General features: G+C 45.3%; 2 protein-coding genes across 8 annotated transcripts; both read left to right on the top strand.

Annotated features, from left to right (window-relative positions):
- The first annotated feature begins 22 nt into the window (after nt 1–22).
- si:ch211-188c16.1 (uncharacterized protein LOC562677 homolog) lies at nt 23–7,640 on the top strand. Of its 6 annotated transcripts, none has more exons than XM_037459531.2 (19): nt 23–446; nt 1,484–2,387; nt 2,484–2,672; nt 2,833–3,349; nt 3,433–3,548; nt 3,644–3,669; nt 3,784–3,824; nt 3,934–3,984; nt 4,094–4,226; nt 4,349–4,508; nt 4,630–4,753; nt 4,844–4,875; nt 5,117–5,180; nt 5,363–5,400; nt 5,649–5,712; nt 6,331–6,429; nt 6,529–6,542; nt 6,801–6,834; nt 6,977–7,640. In XM_037459531.2, the coding sequence occupies exons 1-19, from the start codon at nt 438–440 to the stop codon at nt 7,044–7,046; spliced, it is 2,685 nt and encodes an 894-aa protein (XP_037315428.2). In that variant the 5' UTR covers nt 23–437; the 3' UTR covers nt 7,047–7,640. The 6 variants fall into 6 exon arrangements, with proteins under 6 accessions (XP_037315428.2, XP_037315429.2, XP_037315427.2 ...); XM_037459532.2 differs by having other exon boundaries at nt 2,824–3,349; nt 3,433–3,524; XM_037459530.2 differs by having other exon boundaries at nt 2,824–3,349; nt 5,366–5,400.
- A 151-nt stretch (nt 7,641–7,791) lies between these two features.
- On the top strand, nt 7,792–19,407 carry LOC119209653 (phospholipid phosphatase 3-like). 2 transcript variants are annotated; one of them, XM_037459103.2, is made up of 6 exons: nt 7,792–8,213; nt 13,469–13,626; nt 16,539–16,819; nt 16,912–16,969; nt 17,068–17,244; nt 17,532–19,407. In XM_037459103.2, exons 1-6 carry the CDS (start codon nt 8,084–8,086, stop codon nt 17,658–17,660), a joined length of 933 nt encoding a protein of 310 aa, XP_037315000.1. In that variant the 5' UTR covers nt 7,792–8,083; the 3' UTR covers nt 17,661–19,407. The 2 variants fall into 2 exon arrangements, with proteins under 2 accessions (XP_037315000.1, XP_037315001.1); XM_037459104.2 differs by lacking the exon at nt 13,469–13,626 and adding an exon at nt 12,635–12,789.

The raw sequence follows: 19,407 nt of genomic DNA, 5'->3' as shown, positions 1-19,407 counted from the left end.
GATCTATAACCCCCATTTCTCATCTTTCCTCTGCATTAACTCAAATACAGCCAGAAAATGTTCCTCTATAGGTTTAATGTAACATTGACCTTATAAAAAGTACAACACCTCAAAATGTACTAATCCATTGAATATTATTATTATTTTCCCTATTACCATTACTAGTCATATTATTATTATTTTAGCACTTTATACATATCCACTTACAAAGGTGCTCCTTCTGCTTCTGATTTGACAATTACGCCTCATGAACGCGCACGTCATGAGGTCACGCGCAGCACGCAGGTGGGAATCGCTTTCAAATAGTTTGATTCAGCGTCTACGGTGTGTGGTTATTCATCACGCACAAAGTTATCCACGCAGCCGACAGCCTCCGCACAGTTTAGACCGCGTCCCAAATGTACAAAGCTGAACAGTGATGAACGAAACGAGCCGCAATGGAAGAGGTAACTTTCAAAGACATCATTAACGTTAATTGAGTGAGCTGACGTTATACCTTGCTAGCCTCCGCTAGCCCCCGCTAGCCGTTAGCTACACCGTGTGAAATATACTAACGTGACCTCGTACAAACGGCAAAATAAGTTTGTCGTTGACTTCTTATGCTGGTTATGCACATAGTTCAGATAACTGAGGAACAGAATAAAATAAAATGCACATCGTTAACAAATTAGGTAGTGTTAAAAAATACTTGCTGTAGAAAAAATAGTTTTTAGTCCTACGTTCGCATAATTCATTTTTTTCTTGTTTAAGTTGATTTGATTTGATTTTTAGACATTTTCCTACTCTAAATCAGTGTAAACTCATTAAACAGAACATTTATTGAATACTACTTGAAAGCAGGAGACAGAATTGACACACCTACGAGTCATGTGCCAAGGCTACTCAAAGGTTTTCTTCTTCGGTGCTGATATATATAAAAGCGGGTTAAGTTTATGTAATCTACGTGCATGTAATCAACCTCGGATGTAGACGATCATCTTTGGCACCGCAAGATTATAAACATCGACGCACAAACATCCTGATTATCAGATGACCCAGAACACAATGGGCCTCTGTGTGAGAGAGAGCATAGACTTTCTGTCGTCTGAGGTGGAACATTTATTTATTTTTACCCGTCATGATTCCCAAAATCCTAAGATGTATGAAAAGTTCAAACTCCAAACATATGACTTTACAGTGAACCAGAAAATCAACTGGAACACCACGATTTTCTTTGATGGAAAAAAACGAGGCTCAAGTGGATCATCTTTGTATTGCTGTGATGTCAGAATTATTAAGATACATACAAAACGTCCACCAAAACAATCCGCGTAACCAATGAGATAAGGCTTACTGCAATTTTGGTAAACCAAAAACCTATGAGGTCATTATTGTCAGCTTTGGGTGTTCTCTCCTTAAATCCACCATCAATTAAACTGTCTGTGAAATCTCTCTTAATCCAACGATTCCTGAATTTTACTTTTTCATTTTTCTTTCAATGGAGGGACTGAGCAACGTCAAAGCTCTGAGGGCCAAGTTTCAGGAAGAGGCCCTCCTCGCTCGATCCAAAGCCAGTCGGCCAGCTGTTGCAGAGAAACCCAAACGCTTTTCTCCTCCTGGAGGTCACTGCTGCTCAGTGGTCGGCGGTATTAATGCCGCTGTAGAAAACCACCTGCCGGTGGTTCCCCGGGTCATCTTCAGAGATGATCTGCGGGTGTCTGGAGGCAGGCGACCAATTTCCTTTCCCCCGCGACCTCAGCAGACCTCCCCCCCGTCTCGGCCGGCCAATGGAGACGGCACAACGCGGCAGTCCCTCAGAGACCGACACATGCCTCTAGTTCTCCCTGTACGGCCTGTAAAAGAGCTGCCAGCCCAAAAGGAGCACAAACTGCAACCGGAGCCCTGGCGAGAAGTCCTGCCGCAAACAAAAATCAAGAAGAAAGCTCTGCTGCTTCCTTTCAAGTCACCCAAAGTGTCAAAGGTCAGTGCACAGAATGGAGAGGGACCTACGTATGCTGATTTAACCAACAGGCCTTGCAGTGCACCCGGTGAGCTGCCCTCGGTAGTAAAACCAACCGCTGAAGGCGGCGTTTCGCTCGGCAGGGACCAATCTGCCGAGTTCCCCCTCTCCGTCGCCGACATCCCGAACACCCCTCCTCCCGCAGAGGCCGGCGTCGATTCCAACAACAAATTCATAAGCACCCTGGAGAGAGCCAAGAAGAAGTTTTCCAGCAGGCAGATGTCCATCTCCGCCAAACCCAAGAACTGGCGTTGTCCCGACTACGCCCCGAGAGACGAGGGCTTTCATTTGCTGCCGAGTGCCGTCGGGGAACCCGAGCCTCCCGTACCCTCACCGCTCCACTGTCTGTCGGCCCGGCCTTTCTTCAAAGTAAACCCCTCTGCACCCAGTAAGTCATGCTCAGTGACAACTGACCGTCTTCTTCCAATGCAGATTCCTTTAAAAAAAATTATACAGTTGCTATAATGACTTTTCCAATGGCTAGGGTCTGCGTGGGATAAGCAGTTTGCCAGGGATAAATCTCATCCCTCTGTCAGGGCCGGGGCACCTCATTCACCCTCGGCTCCTCGAGAGAGGCCTCTACCGGACTGGAGGTCACTGGGGCCGCAGCCACCTAAGCCCCCCAGGCCTCCATCTGTAGATGTCACCCGTTACTTCCGACGCACACTTCACGGTATGTTAACTTATTTACTACTGCTTTTCTTTTGCTCCTCACCCCTGATCTGCCAATTTTGTGGCTACAGACTACAAAATATAAACACCTGCTGCTGTTTTTTGTGGTTAGGTTGAACATCTGCTCAAGCACTAATTTTTTCTTTTTATAGTGTCACCAGGTCTTCCAGCACCAAACAAAGAGCCAGAGGGTGAGCCCCCATCTGTCTCCCATGTCCTACAGGCTCCAGAGTTTCCAGACTTTGAGAATTTAGAGATGGAAACTACACACAGCGAGGCTTTTGACATTGCTTCACTCGAACTGGAGGCCTTTGACTTACTCAGCACTGACCTTCCTGCACCAGAAGACTGCAGGCTCATCGGTTTCAAGGAACCTGACTCACCGGTGTGTGATCCTCCGCAGCCCCATTTCACCACCGGCATCCAAGACCTGAACCTTGGCAGTCAAAGCATACTACCCCTCGATCCAGCCAGCTTCCCTGAACCAATAAACTTCTCAGCTTTCCCACAGCTTGCTGTATCAGAGCGATGGGCTCAAAGGGAGGCGATCGTAGATCCTCTTTCTAGCACTCAAGCTGATGAGTCTGATCCGGGAGATGCTGAGTCTCGCTCTGCTACACAGGAAACAGACAGTGGGAGCCACACAGGGTTGACTGAAGCAATTCAATCGCATGCAAGGTGGAGTGCAAACATATTTTAGTTTTGCATGGTTCCGTGTGTTGACCTGTGTTGACACAATTTGGTTGTCTGCTCCCCTCTAGTGTATCTCGACAGGACAGTTACAACGAAGCGTGGAATAATGTGTATGAGGATGTCGACAATTTCAACAAAGTGTTCTCGGGCCAGAACTCGCGTAAGCTAAAGGACAGTCTGAAGAGTAAGAATGTTAAAGCATAATTGGTTTCTCCTTGATAATGAGCTCTAGCAGAGTTTTTGTTTTCCTTGTCTAACTTCCTTGTCCATTTTTTACAGATCCGTATGCATACAACCAACCTATGGTAAATATATATTTTTTAAGTACACAATAAGAACAGTTTGGTTTATGGCCCGAGGTGTGCAATGAACGGGTTCTGTGTTCTGTGATCAATTATATATCATTTGGTTATTTGAAGAAGGACGAGGCGTGTCTTCACATATGGCCGCGGAATCCGTGGTATGTACTTTTATTAAAAAATGAAATGTACACAAGTCGTACGTTTTAATCAAAGACTTGTAGAAGGCGGCCAATGATGTTTTCTTTTACTGTGGTAATCAAACTGCAGGGGCACTGTGTCCGGAGAACACGCTCAACTGGTCCATAACCATGTCCACAGGTATGTTGGTCACAGCCGTCAATACGCTTGTTTTGTTTGCACGTTGGAAATAGATTTTGTTCTGTTATTCAGTTACTTATCAATTTAAATGTAACTGATTTGTTTTCAGTCAAGGCCGCCAAAGCCCTAACAATGCTGACCTTAAAGAACAGAGGAAGAGGGAGAAGCAGCGACTGGAGAAGGACAAAAAAATCCAAAAAGAAAGGGAGAAGAAGGAAAATGAAATGAGAAAGAAGTTCAAAGTAAGTTAGGCCGCCTGCTTCTGAAAGATCTGTCTTCTCGCATCATCAATGATTGACTTGTTGGAAAATGCACTGCCCTCTGAGATCGATCCCACTCTCACTAGCGAAATGTGACTCTCTAGGTGACCGGCGAAGAGGACGCCATGTACCACGCCAAGGTGATCGCGGCGAGCAAAGTCCGCAAGCACGACCTGCCGGTGAAGAGCGGGGACACCGTCAGCATCATTCGCACCACCAACTGCCCCAAAGGCAGATGGCTGGCCCGGGACGCCAACCACAAGTGTGAGTCCTGACGTGTGACGCCTGAGTGCGAGTTGAGAATTGTTAACGGGGGGGGCTGTGGGGATCTATTTTCCCCAATCCTCCCCACACGTCAGTAACCGCTCCGTCCCGGCTGTTGCAGATGGTTATATCTCTGTGATGAACGTAGAGCTAAACATCAAAGAGATGCTTGAGCTCGGCAAGAAGGCCCAAGCAGCCGGCCGAGGGGGCAACCCGGAGGGAGACACCATGAGCATTGGGAGCAGGTACTGCCAACGATGCTTTTGGTCTTCTCGACCCCCGCCCGTCGGTATGCGCACGTCTCACTCATTGCGCTTTTTCTTTGATTTTTGCAGATCCTCGGCCCAGCCGGTGCTAACGAGCAGCTGTAAGTGCCAGTGGTCTCACCTTTAAAGTACATGGATCTCAGTGGTTAACTTGCTAATGCCAGACTGGTTGTACCGCCACCCCCGCCCCCCCTCCCCCCATGCTGCCTGATGGGCAACTGTCTGGCGTAGCGTGTGACTCGCAGAGAACCGTTGAACACAAGCCCAAATAACTTGGGCAGCTGCAGATTCCACCATCAGCAGGCACGTGGTGCTTAATCCAACGTGTGTGTTTCCCCACAGTCACAGATGACAGTGAAGAGTGGGCCTGTGAAGATGAGACCATCTCCCCCTCCAGTGAAAGCCAGTCAGTACCCTCCTCTTACGGTGGCCTAAACGTTGCTTGAGACTCGGTTATTTCCTGGTGGAATGGTAGACACTGTTGACCACATAAAAGTGCAAATTAGTCTTTTTTTGAAAATGAGATTGAAATGTCTGTGGCACACCGTGTGAAGTATATAATTGCTTCTTTCTCTTCCCTCTGTGTAGTAGCTATCCCCATCAGACGGCCTCACTGCCCGAGATGTGTGAGTATGTCTTGCATCCGGTCCTCCTTTGAAGTGAAAACATGAGAACAGTCCCCCCCCTCCCCTCTCAGCCGTCTGGCTTAACGGGAAATGCCAGCTTAGCCTGTGGTTGTTTCATGTTATGTTTTGACATATGGCGGACTGTAAAACGCCTTTTCATGTGCACTTCTACCAATGCCGCCTCCTGACTGCCTCCCTCTTCTGTCGTATCCACCCACCTCTGCCCCTCATGCTTCTCGTTTTAACAGCATGTGGCCATGTCAGCGCCCTGCAAACTCTGAGCGATGCCAACCTGGAAGACCTACACACACAGTGAGTTTCAAAGTGGAGACGCTGTGGCTCGTTTCTCTTGTTTACCCATAAGTCTTTTCACTTCTACCTCCTTAAGACATGTGATGTGTGTGTGTGTGTGCATACCTAGCTATTTCTTTGAGTAACTGAATACAAAACCTTTTGAAAGAAACCACATGAGGTGCAGAGCTACAGACCTCTGAATCATTGGTTCTGGTTCTCTCCTTTTATGAGACCAAAAACAACCAATTGTGCCTGCAAGAAACAGCTTGTTTACAGATTTCAAAGATTATTTCTCAATGATTCTTTAATAAAATGCTAAAAATGGAGAAACACCTTTTTTGAATTACCCAGAAATGAAGTCGAGGTATTGAATTTGCATGTTGTGTTGCAGGCTGAATCTACTTCAGCACATTTGAGACCAACCTTTATGCTTTTAAAATATATTTTTGACCTTAAATTGAAAAAGTGCATCTTCAGTCTATCTTGGACCAAATTCGCCAAAGTTTTTTTAATTTTTTTATGTTACTGAAAGGATCGTAATATATTGTATAGGTACCCCTCACTCCCTGTATGCCACTGGTTAGTATAAAAATAGTTTGTTTTAAAATAAGTCCTAACTGTATCTTCCATATTTAGGACCAGACACGAGGCCCTGCAAAAACTCGCCATCTTCTTTCAACACGGTAGAGAGGAGTTTGATGACCTCCCCAATGGCAACGGAGTGACCCCTGCAAAGTATAATTTTTTCCATGACCTCAGCCATTACTTTTTTTGTCATGTTCAAAATGTGTAATTAGCAACTATTTTAATTCTTTTCTTCTTTCCTATGCAAAGTGCCAAGAAATCAGGTGAGTTTAGAGTTGTGTTTTTCTTTTGACTTCACTGTTGTCACTACTTGTGTCACTCTCACTGATAATGGGGAAGCTAATAGTAGGACACTCGCAATCTCTTTCAGGGCTCGATAGTCAGGTTGGCGTCAGGTCGGTGTTAGGAAGTGACTTGTTTGTCTCACTGGTGTAACCTAGGGGGCGCGGCACTGATCGCAGGGACTGTTTCAATTCCTTCATCGGTTAATGTGACATCTGTGTCTGCTCGTCTCTATCCAGACTTGTTGTGCGCCGTTGAAGAGCCTCCCTTGCCGTGAGTACAGACGGAACTCCTTGTAACCAGCAAGCGGGAGCTCGCCTCAGTTTTGATCTTACATTGATTTTATTACATGTAGATTGAACATGCAGTTGTTTGGCATCCTCCTCCTGAACTGTGATGCTATGCTTTGTGACAGTGAACAGAAGGTTGACTTCCCAGAGGTGGGACTCCTTCCTCCCCCGCCGCTATACGCAGACACCTTCTGATCGACACGCCACGTCGCCCTGAAGAACATCTGCCGCCGAGGCCAGTGTGCCATGTCGCTGGAAACGTCCTTGATCCTGCACAATGGAAACCATTGTGAATGAAGCAGCTGATGTGACCCCTGTAATTGTTATTTCAGTTTCTGTTTGTTTTTGTTTGTCCATATTTCACATTATATTCTACACGGTTGCTGTTAAAGGAGCACAAGTTAAAACATTGCACTTAAGTCAAAGAGCTATGTCATAAAGTAGCCCCTAGTCACTTGTGAATCTTACGATTAAGGATTTGTTTGATAATTTGTTCTTGGGATTTGGGATTTTTCTTTTGTTAATGTGTCCCATTTAATAAATATCAGTTTTGATTGTTTTGTTTTGGGGTGATATTGTTTGTCCCTGATTGGAAAGGCCCACTCGCAGAATCACTTCTAAAGAGTAATTCTTCCACCACAGCAACTTGCTCCTGAGCTTCTCTTTTATCTTATCAGCACTTCACTCACCTGATACTTTGTCGACAATTTTTTAGTGTTCTCCTTTTTCGTGATGCATAGATTGCTACACTTAAGATTATTTTACCGATGTGAAAAAAACTTCTAAATAAAAAAAAATAGTAAATAAAGGGGTCGTGTATGTACCGTGTGTGTGTGTGAGAGAGAGAGAGGGGGGGGAGGTTGGCACATGGCATTAATTGAAAGGGGAGGAACAGGGGGAGGGGTCTTTTTGGACGACTCCTCACGGGATTCACCACCTCCTAAATAGACGGGTTGAGGATGGTGAGCAGTCAGAAGAGAAGCGAGGCCGTGATTGTTAGGAGACGAACCAGCGACCGCTTGTCTTTCTTATTTTTTTCTTCCCCTTTTCTGGAAAGCAGACGCGTCGGTTCAGACTCGAATGACGGCGACTCCTCGGGATTCAAGTAGAATCGACAGCCGCTTCGTAGCCGGTGAAGAAAGTAAACTCACCGCGTAGCTCGCGACGAGAATAACGTAACGTTACGTATTCATTTTTATTTTCGTTTTGAACCACGTCACTTTTTTTGTTAAATGCAACGCTGTCTGATAAATGAGAAAACTATGGCAGCGGAGACCAGGAACGGCGGGAGTTCAGTGAACAATAAAGACCACAGCAGGAGAAAGTTACTGGTCGGAGTGGACCTCTTCTGCTTGTTTTTAGGTAAGAGACACACTGCATGCTAATGACCGTCATCTAATTAGCACACGTGTGATGCTAAGTGTGTGTTTTGGCCTTCTTTTTGTCTCCGTATTGGCTCATTCTATATCATTTCAAGTCGAGAGTTACAGGACTCAAAGTGGGCTCAAGATACTGATGTAGACTTTTTTTTTGTTTGTCTCTTAATTTAACATCAGAGGCAACTCCATTACGTTTCAACCATGACTATCCGTATAGGTTAAGATATATTATTTTAAAATGTATTACATTCACGTTTGAAAGCCCATGTTGTATCACGTCTATGAGCCAAAATGTTTCAGTTCGCAACATCAGCTTGTCCAGATGTGTTACCTAAGCAACAAGTGATGCCCCCTTCGTAACTGTAGCCCAGGCCTTTAGCTCCAACCGCTGGTTAAGTTGCATGTTTTCCAAAAAAAAACACAAGCTGGTCAAAGTATTCAGCCTCAGCCGCTCAAAAAAAATATTGTCTGAAGAGGGGCAACTGAAAAATTGCTCCTAAAGGGATTTATTTCTTTGGTCTCCTCAACCACACCTGAACTGCACCACAGCTTGGACTCATATTTTTTTCCAGAATAGCTGACATTCCACGCCAGCAGGAATTTCCTTGATCTCAACATCTGGCATAATATATATATATATATTTATAGACCTGTATGGGTGTAGTAATTAAGGGAAGTGGTGAAAAGGTCACACCTTTGTGTGTGTGTGTGTGTGTCTGTGTATGTTAATCAGCACAGGTCCTGTAATGTTTAACAGCTGCATACACTGTGTTCAGGTTTCCAATTATCATTTTTTTACACTTAAGTTAAACACCAAAAGTCCTTCAGAATTTATGCTGGTCCTTCAGAAAGTAAAGCTTAAAACTTTTGACCATTCACTATTTTCACATGTTTTTTCCCCACCTTTTATGTAACCATGGCTTTCCAATTTTTAAGGAACAACATTGCAAACAGCAAAGCAGTGTTCATAATGTATAACTGGAATTGTTGCAACTGCACGGGGAAAGCATTAGACCAGCTATTGAAACCGGCCCATGCAATATCTTCTGCATACCTAGCTTTTTCCTTGTAACTATACTTGGTTTGAGTTCTAGTTTTGTCTCCATGGAGGGTAAATCCTCATGGTTTGCCCTGGGTGAATATGTGGTTTGAAGAGACTACCACAAGGAGGAAATGGTGGGCCAGTAGTGGTAATCTCCACTCCTCCATGCTCACACGCTGATTGCAGTTTAGTGTAACTCCATCCAGGGAAACACCGCCTCTGCTCTCTATCTTCAGCCACTGGATACCACTAGATCCAGTTCACAGCACACTGGACTACGGGAGAAATCACCTCCATTCAGTGGTGATTAGGACTAAATCCTGTCACATATTGCTGTGGAAAGTAGAATGCTGCTATTTAGTATTCTGCATTAATCCTGGTGAGGTGATCGGGTTCCCTTTACACTAAGCCGTAGCAGGTGGCTTTCGTGTTTTCCGGTTAATCGTCTTGCAGTATGTTCTCAGTGTGTTTGCCCTGATTCAGCACTGGGTGGAAGGTGGGTAATCAGTGGCAATTGTTTTTCAGTTTCAGTCTAGTAAGTACAAAGTGAGGTTGAAGTAGGATATCAGTTCAAGGGAAAGTTCTCTCTAGTGTTGAAGATTTCAGTGGAAGTTTTAGCACTGAAAGGAGTTCAAGTGGTAAGTTCAGGGCCAATATGGGCCGTAGTTATTTTCAGAAACCCAAATGAAGAAGTTGGATCACGGACAGTTAAAAAGTGTACTGTGACAACAGTCCGTTTTAAGGAACACTCAAATATAGCAGTAAACATGTTAAAGGCAGAGGGACCAATGAGATCTGCTGTTGAAAATGCACACGTTTATTCAAGGGAACAGATGTATGCTTGTTCATTAAACGTCACATTGCTGTGTGAGCGTCATTTATGTTTGCAGGTTCATCTAATGTGTGATCCAATGTATCGTCAGGATTATATTTTTCATGTTTTTCTGTGTTTGCTTTGGGGGGGGGAATAAAGCAGGAGCGGATCAGTAAGCTGCTGTGTGGGTAACACCTTCTCTGAATAATACATTCAGCAAATAAGAAGAAAGCCGCTGTTACGGACACCAGCAATTCAATGCTAATGTGTGATTTACAGACGTCTGCAATTCAATGCAAATTTGTATTTTATTTAGCCAGAGCAGACAGACAGACAGAGGGCAGTTTGTGTGGGGGCTGCTGCAAGTAAAAACATCATCTGTGTATACGCCACAACTACCTCAGACATGTATGAATTTCTTCGCCAGACGGTGAGGGATCCTCACAAGTGGAAAATGTGCGTCTGTTTATTTTAATAAGTCACACTTGGTGTTTTTGGTGAATGCCTCCAAAATATGGTGGGAGACTTAATTTACCGTGAGACATGCATTAATTCTAGTTTCCACGAACTGCAGCTACATGACTCTGCCAGAGCTGGAATGACGGGGGGGGGGGGGGGGGGGAAGCAAGTTGGCGAGCATTAAATTCTGACAAGTGTGTCATAATGATATGTTTTCTCCCATATTTTGAAATGAGACAGCGCTTGGTTATGTGCTGGAAAGAAGTTCTCTTATTTTCATGGAGAATCCCTCCTGTTTTATCAAGGCCAAAACTGAATGGAAAAGCATTTTGACAGTGGCACACCTCCCACTAGTTTCTTATCTGTTGTTTCTGGACTGACGCTGCCTGCTGACTGGTGTTGTTGTTGGCGGGGCTAGGACACGCTCCCCCTGCTTCTCGCCCCCCTAGCGGGAAAAGAGGAAGGGGTTAGGAGGGGAAAATCCTGACATGCTGCACTCCATGCTGATGCTGCACTGTTTAGACGGATGGAAGGGGCCGGAGGACTCGGCGGAGGAGAAATCCCCTCCTGAGTGTATGGAAAACGGGACCTGTTGTCTTTGTCTTCCTCTATTTAACCAGCTGTTTGAAGCACTCTTCCTTCCCTCCCGCCTCCTTAAAAGCTTTGGCCACTTTATCTCATCAGTCCTCCGCTGTCCTCTTTATATCAATCGCTGCTCTCCACCCCTGGCCTTGTGGTTGGTATCAGGTTGATGTGTATTGATGCATTTGCATGCGGTCGGGACCCATTAATGTGTTTCACATCCACCACAGTCTGCAGTGTTTTTTTTTCTTTTATTTTTAAGATGTTCCGGGCGTTCTGTTCATAGCCAGGTTAAGCAAACTGGAGGGATTCATGGTGCTGTATATTATTATAGTTTCACACCGCCCTGCTCCTTCTTTTGCTGGTTGTAGCTCCGCTCCAGGTGTTTGTTTGAAGAGGGACTGCAAACTCCAAAGTTAATAATGTGAATCCTGCTGAATGTGGAGGGAAGGCCGGCCTTCTGGAGTTCCCATCAGAGAGCAGGACTCCGTCTGTAACCTGAGCTCCACCCAGCTGCACCTTCAAAGGCCAAAGTCAGCTGCGTGTGTGTGGATGTAAAGGTTTGAGGGGCTCAACAAGTGAAGCGTGTGTTTTGACATTTGACTTGAGAAATAAAGCCCATGAACCCCCCCCCCCCCCCCCCCCCCACCACAACCATCGCGCCGTCAGCAGCTTGCAGAACTGACCTCTGCACCCGGGTGCTTTTTGCCTCTTGAGACTGTTTTTCCTTTTGTAGATTCAGCAGATTGCAAAATTATTCAAAGAGCAACTTGAAAGCTCCTCCATCAGTTAAATGCCGCTTTTGAAGTGGGTTTTTTTAAGCGTTTCCCAAATTCAGATTTGAGGAATCTCTGGGGAACCACGTCCACCCTCAAATCCCTTCATCTTTCGTTAAATGGGAAAAATAAGCAATCCTTTTGGCTTGCATCTCTGTAACGCCCACTCTTTGTTTGTTGTCAAGAGATAAGTAAGACCTTTTTTTTGGGCCACTTTACGTGGCAAAAGACACTAAATTGATCGGACGCAGACACCCCCCACGGCATCTTTGAAGTGGGCCTTTTTTTAAGAGCACTTGAAAGCCTGCAGGAAATGAAGGATGGCTCTGATGGCTTTTTTTTTTCTTCTTGTCAGTTAGCAGCAACAGCCTCTTTCTTAAGAACATGACACATCCAATCCTTTTAGCGCTAGCTCTGCCTGTTCAGTATCATTTGATGCTATTCTTGACATAAAAGGTTTGCTTAAGTCTAAAACAATGATGTAGCTTTGATTTCCGCGGTGTCAGTTTTGAAAAATGAATAATGTACATAATGTCAATTGGGAGTTTCTTTTGTTCCAAATGTCTAGTTTGAATTTGAGTTTTCCTGACTTTATTTCTTTTTAACCTTTTTATGTTCCTTCCTGTTGATGGAATCTATTGGTTTTGCTGTCTACTGTTTTGGTTTAAATAGCTGTCTGACCTTTTTTTTTGTTGTTTTTTTTCTTTTGTTGGTTGTGTCCAACCATGCAGTGTTGCTTGTTGCCGTGTTTATGCACAAATTTCCCTTCCGGCCTTACCAGAGAGGATTCTTCTGCAATGACAACAGCATCGGGCTGACCTATAAGCGCAGCACGGTTTCCACCACCATGCTCACAGCCGTGGGCGCCACTGTGCCCGTGGTCTCAGTAAGTCCTGCTGAGGTACTGCAAGACAACGAGAGAACATCTGTTGGGAGACACTCTGTTCATCCGACGGTTTGCTCAAAACACACGATTGGTTTGACTCTCACTCAGTGGGGGTTTCGTGTTGTACCCATTTATTAGCTGCAAATCATGCAGACTGCATCACTGCCAACCATTTTCCACAGCTACTGCGTAAAAATAAATATAACATGTTATGTAATATCATAAGCTTTCAGAGGGGTTTCCAGCTGCTGCTTTGCATTTATTTACTGTCAATGTAATTTAATGGGCAACAATTTCAAAGAGTTGCTAAGTTTTAGTAAAGATGGATTGGCATTCTGTAGTCAAATGAATTGAGACCAATCACAGCAATAAGCCAGTCTAAAATTGTTAGTTGTGCTTGGAAAGTAGCAGTGAAAAAACACGGGTCTGCTCAAAATTTCCATCGAATTATAATATTGAACAAAGCTGGAGTCATTATCTATTAATTAGTCACATATAATAGCCACAGAATGGATTGAGCCTGTCCCAGATGTTCCCTTGTTGCAGCTTGCTTGTACCTGCGACCTCTGTTATTTACAAATCATTAACCCAGCACCCCCATCTCTCTCTCCCCCCCCCCACCCCCACCCTCCCTCCCTCCCTCGTTCTCCCTGTCCCGCTCACTGCTTCTTCACACTAGCCGGCCTGCCTTTCTTGGTCATTGAGACCAGCGCTGTTCAGCCTTACCGTAGAGGGTTTTACTGCGATGATGAGTCCATCATGTATCCGGCCAAACATGGAGACACCATTAGCGATGGTGTGCTTAGCGCTGCTGGCATTCTAATCACCATCCTCTCTGTAAGTCACCTCACTCTGATCACTAATGTCATCATCACTCTGTGTTTCAGCACCACTCACTGACACCTTTTTATACCAAATGTCGTCCACAGCATTTTCTCATCCTCCATGCATTGGAATATTATGTCAACAAAACCCAGGCGGGGTTCTCATTTGTTTATAATCACTTTTTCAGCTATATATTGCAATATGGAAAGGACAAGTTCACGCTTTGCTGCAACCAATCGACGCCCATTTCCACTGTCCTCATGTTCACAGAAATCCCCTTGTTGCTAACTTCCTTTTTCTGACTGTTGACTCGTTGTGGGTTTAGACTGAGATTATCCTCCATGATTACAACGCCTCCCCCTGCCTCTTCTATCTGTCCCTCTTTTAGGCTTCAGCCCATTCCAGATAAAAGCAACATTTGTTTAAGGCTTTTCTCCTCAGGGGCTTGATATGTCTCTGTTGATTAAGGCACTTTAGCAAGTGAAGTGTTCTGTAGTTCGTCATAATCTCTGTAGAGAAAACATATCAGATCTGCACACTAACCAACCATCCACACCATCCTAGTATTCATTTCATTTTTTTTACCAAAGTTTTAGACATCAGACACACCGTGTAAACAAAAATCTTGGGTTCTTTTAGCCAACAGTTTTGTTTGTGTTTTGGCCCCCTTGGTTGCGTTTTTTCCCTCCTGCGGGCATGACGTGCTGCACTCTGTCTTAAAGCTTTCCGTGTCGAGCAGTGCTTCGCAAAGCGTCTGTCCACGCGGCTTCACAGTGGCTAACATTTCAGTCAGACTTTACATAAATAACTGCATCCTGTGTTTCCCCCACTAGTTCAACAAAAATGAAATGATTGTGTAGCTGCGGCTGAAAAATAAATCCAGTATTCATACTGACACGCGTCTTCTTTTGTGCCCCCTGTGGCCGATGTAATGGCGGCAGCCTTTTCTAGAAGTCCACTCTGCATTTCAGCTAAAATGAGTGACACAAATCGCAGCGCAACATCCATCCACACGTAACGACCAAAAAGGAGTAAAACACACTGCCGCAGCGCTCTTGAATGTAAATTAAAAGTTATTCCCGTTCACTCCGTTCCCACCCGTCTTGATTTAATCCAATTTGTAAATCGAATCGCTCATTGGACGCCGTGAACACACCGGACAGAGGTGCCCTACTCCTGGAGAGCAGACTACTACGCGGGCCCGGGGCCACAGGGGTTTTCATGGCGAGGAGGCGTTCTGGCCCCGTGTAATTATGGTTGGCGCAACGGTTGTTCGCTAGCTACTGTAATTGGCGGGGTGGAATTGCGGCGAAGGCTAGAAAACGAGAGACTTTGCCAGTTACATCAACTTTTCTCCTCGCGAAACGTGACCTAACAATTTATCTCCATGTTGGAGCGTTTCCGCACCGCGTTCGTATTTCCTGAACCAGAAAACAACCAACCCCTCAAAGAGCTTAAAAGAGGCCACATGCTTGATCAATTATGCACGGCCAGTTTTAGAAGAAAGAAAAACACCAACGTGTGTGTGTGGTTGGGGAATTAAGAGATGTTTGACGTGCTCCTCAAATCATCTATGCAGCCATGATTACCTCCTGGGGTCTGAGTGTAACGGCCTCACGTCCCTACGAGGCCAATGCATCTATTAATGCTTTCACACAAGGGGAACCAGATGTGTTTTTCCTCCCCATTCCTTCGTTCCCATGAAAAGCAGCTGGGCTTTATCGAGCCGGCCCTCAAGGCCTGCATGGTGGAAACCAACGCTCCGTATCAGCCAGTCAAATCTCTCTCTGCGTGGAGGCTTTCCCGGAACCGGACTTATTTCTGCGCCCCGCTGAAGAATGTCCGATGGAACCGCGACACTAACACGAAAACAGCCGGAAACCCCGTGTGAAATCGGAGCCGTTTTTTTTTTTCAGCGAGGCAGCCGGAGCGGTGAAAAACAAACGCGCGCCCCCCCCCCCCCCCCCCCCCCCCCCGACGTGCCTGGTGCCGTCTGGCCACCAGTCCGGCCCCGCTCAGCGTTTCTGTTGATTAGAACCAGCGGCGCCTCCCCCGCTCCTTCCTGCTCCACTCCTTCATTCCTCCACCTCTTTCTGTTTCTTCTCCCTCTCCTCACTGCTCTTCTGGCTTTCCATCCTCCCCTCCTGTTTCTCCCCTCCACTCTGTCTCGTTCCAACTCCTCGTCTCTCTGCGAGGACAACGGGGGGAGGGGATTGGGAAGGACTCGCTGAACTAGGACAGCTGCAGTGAGTTACGTGCCCCCCCCCCCCTTCCCCCCAAGTGCACCGTACACGTCAATCGTCTGTTTTAGATGGTTGTTTATTTACACTCTTCCAAGACTATACGTGGCGGGCCATTTGAGTGACCTCCCACGACGCCTCAGGGTTTCCTCTCCGAAGTCGAAGGGCTCAGGTAAACACGTTGGACTTTAAAGTAGCCCTTTGCAAACCACTTCAGATGTCATCGCTGCAGTCTGCTTTTAGATGCCGTAATAACGGCGTGGTCCTGGAAAAATAAAAGGTTGTACAAATTCGCCACAATGACCATTGGAGTTCTCCGTGTTCACCCTCACTGAATAGCACACCCTGATGTGTGTTACCACCTGCAAGGCCTGTCACAGCAGACGTCTCAAAGCATGAACAGCTCACAACAACCACTAGTTTTTTTTATTTTATTTTTTATTAGCTCCCAAAATTGAGCATCCGACGATAATCTGAACACGATAACACAGCCGGCCCGACACCTCCCACTGTCCGAGTAATGCTTTTTCAAAGTGCTGTCCCCGTTTCCCATCAAACACTTTGGCTCTTCTCACTCTTTTCACGGCGCCCTAGCAGCATGTGGATTAGGTGTTTTTAGGAATTAGGCTATGCACTGGCACGGTGTTCTCTTCCCCATGATCACCATGGCTCCCATCCCTTCAGATTGTCATCGGGGAGAGCTACAGGATCTACTTTCTGAACGAGGGATCCAAGTCCTTCGTAGGGAACCCCTACGTGTCCGCGCTCTACAAGCAAGTGGGCGTGTTCATCTTCGGCTGCGCGGTCAGCCAGTCCTTCACCGACATCGCCAAGGTGTCGGTGGGCCGCATGCGCCCCCACTTCCTCGACGTGTGCAAGCCGGACTTCTCCACCATCAACTGCTCCATGGGCTACATCACCGACTACCAGTGCCAGGGCCCTGATAGCAAAGTTCAGGAGGCCAGGTAACGTGACAAACTGAGAGAATCCGCTTTTAAAAAATGTTTTGTGCATGCTGTGAACTCTGGTGCAATGCTGACCCGTCTGTTCTCCTCAGGAAGTCTTTCTTCTCCGGACATGCGTCCTTCTCCATGTACACCATGCTTTACCTGGTGGTGAGTGACTGAATTGTTTTTTTAATTAAATGATTTTGCGTCCATGTAGAAATGTGTAATCAAGAGGATGTTTCCCTCCATTTGTGTCTCTTGTACAGTTTTACCTGCAGTCTCGTTTCACGTGGCATGGAGCTCGCCTGCTGCGCCCTCTGACCCAGTTCACCCTGGTCATGATGTCCTTCTACACGGGCCTGTCCCGCGTCTCCGATCACAAGCACCACCCCACGGATGTCCTGGCGGGTTTTGTGCAGGGAGCCCTGGTGGCCTACTGCATAGTGAGTAGTTCTGTCATGATGCAATATGGCTACTTTTATACTTCACGTTATGATATCTAATAGTTTATTAGATCAGAAATCATCAAGAACTGGAGTGTCCTGAACTCTGAATTTATTTTACTAGCTCTTCAATTGAATACACGTGCATCATGTGTGAGGGACTGAAGGTTTGAAAGAAACTGGCCAAACAATTTCTGCTTCGTTACAGTTCTCTTGTAACGGCTTTTGAACGTTCCACTTTGCAGTACTTGCCATGTTTAAATTGTTATTTTCTTTTTACCCTGCAGGTATTCTTCGTGTCTGATTTGTTCAAGAACAAAGGCCGACGTTCTGCCCTTTTGCCGACCCCAGTGAAGAAAGATCTTGTTCCTCCGGCAGACATCAGAGAGCGGAGCAACCATCTCATCATGGCATAGAGAAGGCTGCAAACTGTCATAATCCTGAGCCATTTAAATCACTGCTACAGCCGCTGGTCAATACTGGATTGAATAAACTTCTGACAATCCGGATCAGGCAGACACAATATGGAATCTTGAACATGTCCGTGCATGAGAGGAGGCCACCGAAAACCGCCAGTCAACATAGTTTTTCTTTCGCAATGGAGATTTTAGATCTTTTCCCTCAGTCCTACCATTACATTTTATTGTGGAAAAGAGAGGAACAAGTGTGTTTGTGGCTCTTCTTTTATGAAGATCATCGGAGACTCTCCTCCTTTGAGGCCTCTCCATGGACAATCGCCGGAAATGAATCAAAGCTGAGAAATGGCAGCTGTCTCCTGTGCCTTCTCCCATCGCCTGCATCCAGCAGGGTAGCGACACTTGTATTCCTGCCACTCACTCACTGAGTGACTCCTATAAACAAAAACAAATTCCTTGATTTAATCAAGGATGTATTTTCTTTTCTTGTTTTTTTTTCTCCCTCAAACATAAGCCTTGTACGTGTGATTTTTGGCACCGTTTTAGCTAAACCCAGTACTGTTTGTCACCACTTGAATGACCTGAAGTGAAGCTTTTGGAAAGCTTTGTAAGATTTTGTAAACTTTTATTGTCTGAAATGTAGTTCTTTTTTTAGAAAGTGCACATAGGTTACAGTAGGTGTGAAGTACAGTGAGCACGTGTTGCATGTGGGCGTCTTTCTGCTGGCTAGGACGAGCCCCCACTGAGCCATTTAATGAAATGACTGTCTGTTATATGTACCAGACCTGTGTGTGTGGGTGTGTGTGTGTGTGTGTGTGGGTGGGTGCTTGAGGTCCTCCTTTTGAGCCTGCCAGTGTGTTTTGATCTCATGTCAATATGATTTAGTGTTTTATAGCCTACAAATGTGCCTCTTTTGAGTCAGAACTGGCACCTGCTCACACAGAAACGTGTAACTCTAAGACGGAAACACTGTGGGGGAAAAAGCATCCCGTGTGGTATGTGTAACTTTACTGTTATTAATCATGGTGATGACTCACATCATAGAGGAATCTTTGAGTATGCTGTGTGCCACACAGTACAGACGTATAGTAAAATAAGGACTTCCTCAAGCAGTATGAAAGCACATTTTAGCAAAACGGTAATATTGAAATATTTTTTTTAGACTTAACTAGGACAGAAGTGCTGGCAATGAGGATCTGCATTAAAATAGACGAAAATTATTACATTGAATTTTTTTTAGTAATAATGGGTATAATAGCATGACATTAATGTAATTAACTTTGTTTGCAAAAAAAGAAAAAATCCTTTTAAAACCACTGACTGAAAGCTTCCTCTGGACTCAGTTTTGAGTAACTGACTCAAGCTTTGATGTGACTCCTGTAGGGAAACTATTTAGTACAGCATCAGACGATCCTGTGCTACCATACTTTGTACAAAACTGTATTCTGTGTATACATCCAATATATCCTAACTCCCACTATGACTTGTGTGTTGAGACCTGTGTAAAAGGTAGAACGTGCTGCTTTAAAGAGGCAAAAGCTTGGCAGATGCCATCCAGTGAGGGTGACAACTTGTGATCATTACGTTTTATGAACTACAAAGCTCTCAAGGCAGACTGCTTCAGTACATTATTAAAAATGGCCTTTTAATATTTTTGTAATGTCATGTGAAATTTTGTACAGCTCTGTAAGACGTATCAAAGATAAAATGTCTTTTAATAAAACGTAAAAGCTTATTAAAAAAAAAC

Source organism: Pungitius pungitius, chromosome 15 (assembly GCF_949316345.1).
Source record: "Pungitius pungitius chromosome 15, fPunPun2.1, whole genome shotgun sequence".
Taxonomy (NCBI): Eukaryota; Metazoa; Chordata; class Actinopteri; order Perciformes; family Gasterosteidae; genus Pungitius; species Pungitius pungitius.
The sequence above is the reverse complement of the archived record's forward strand: the minus strand, read 5'-3'. Positions and strand labels throughout refer to the sequence as shown.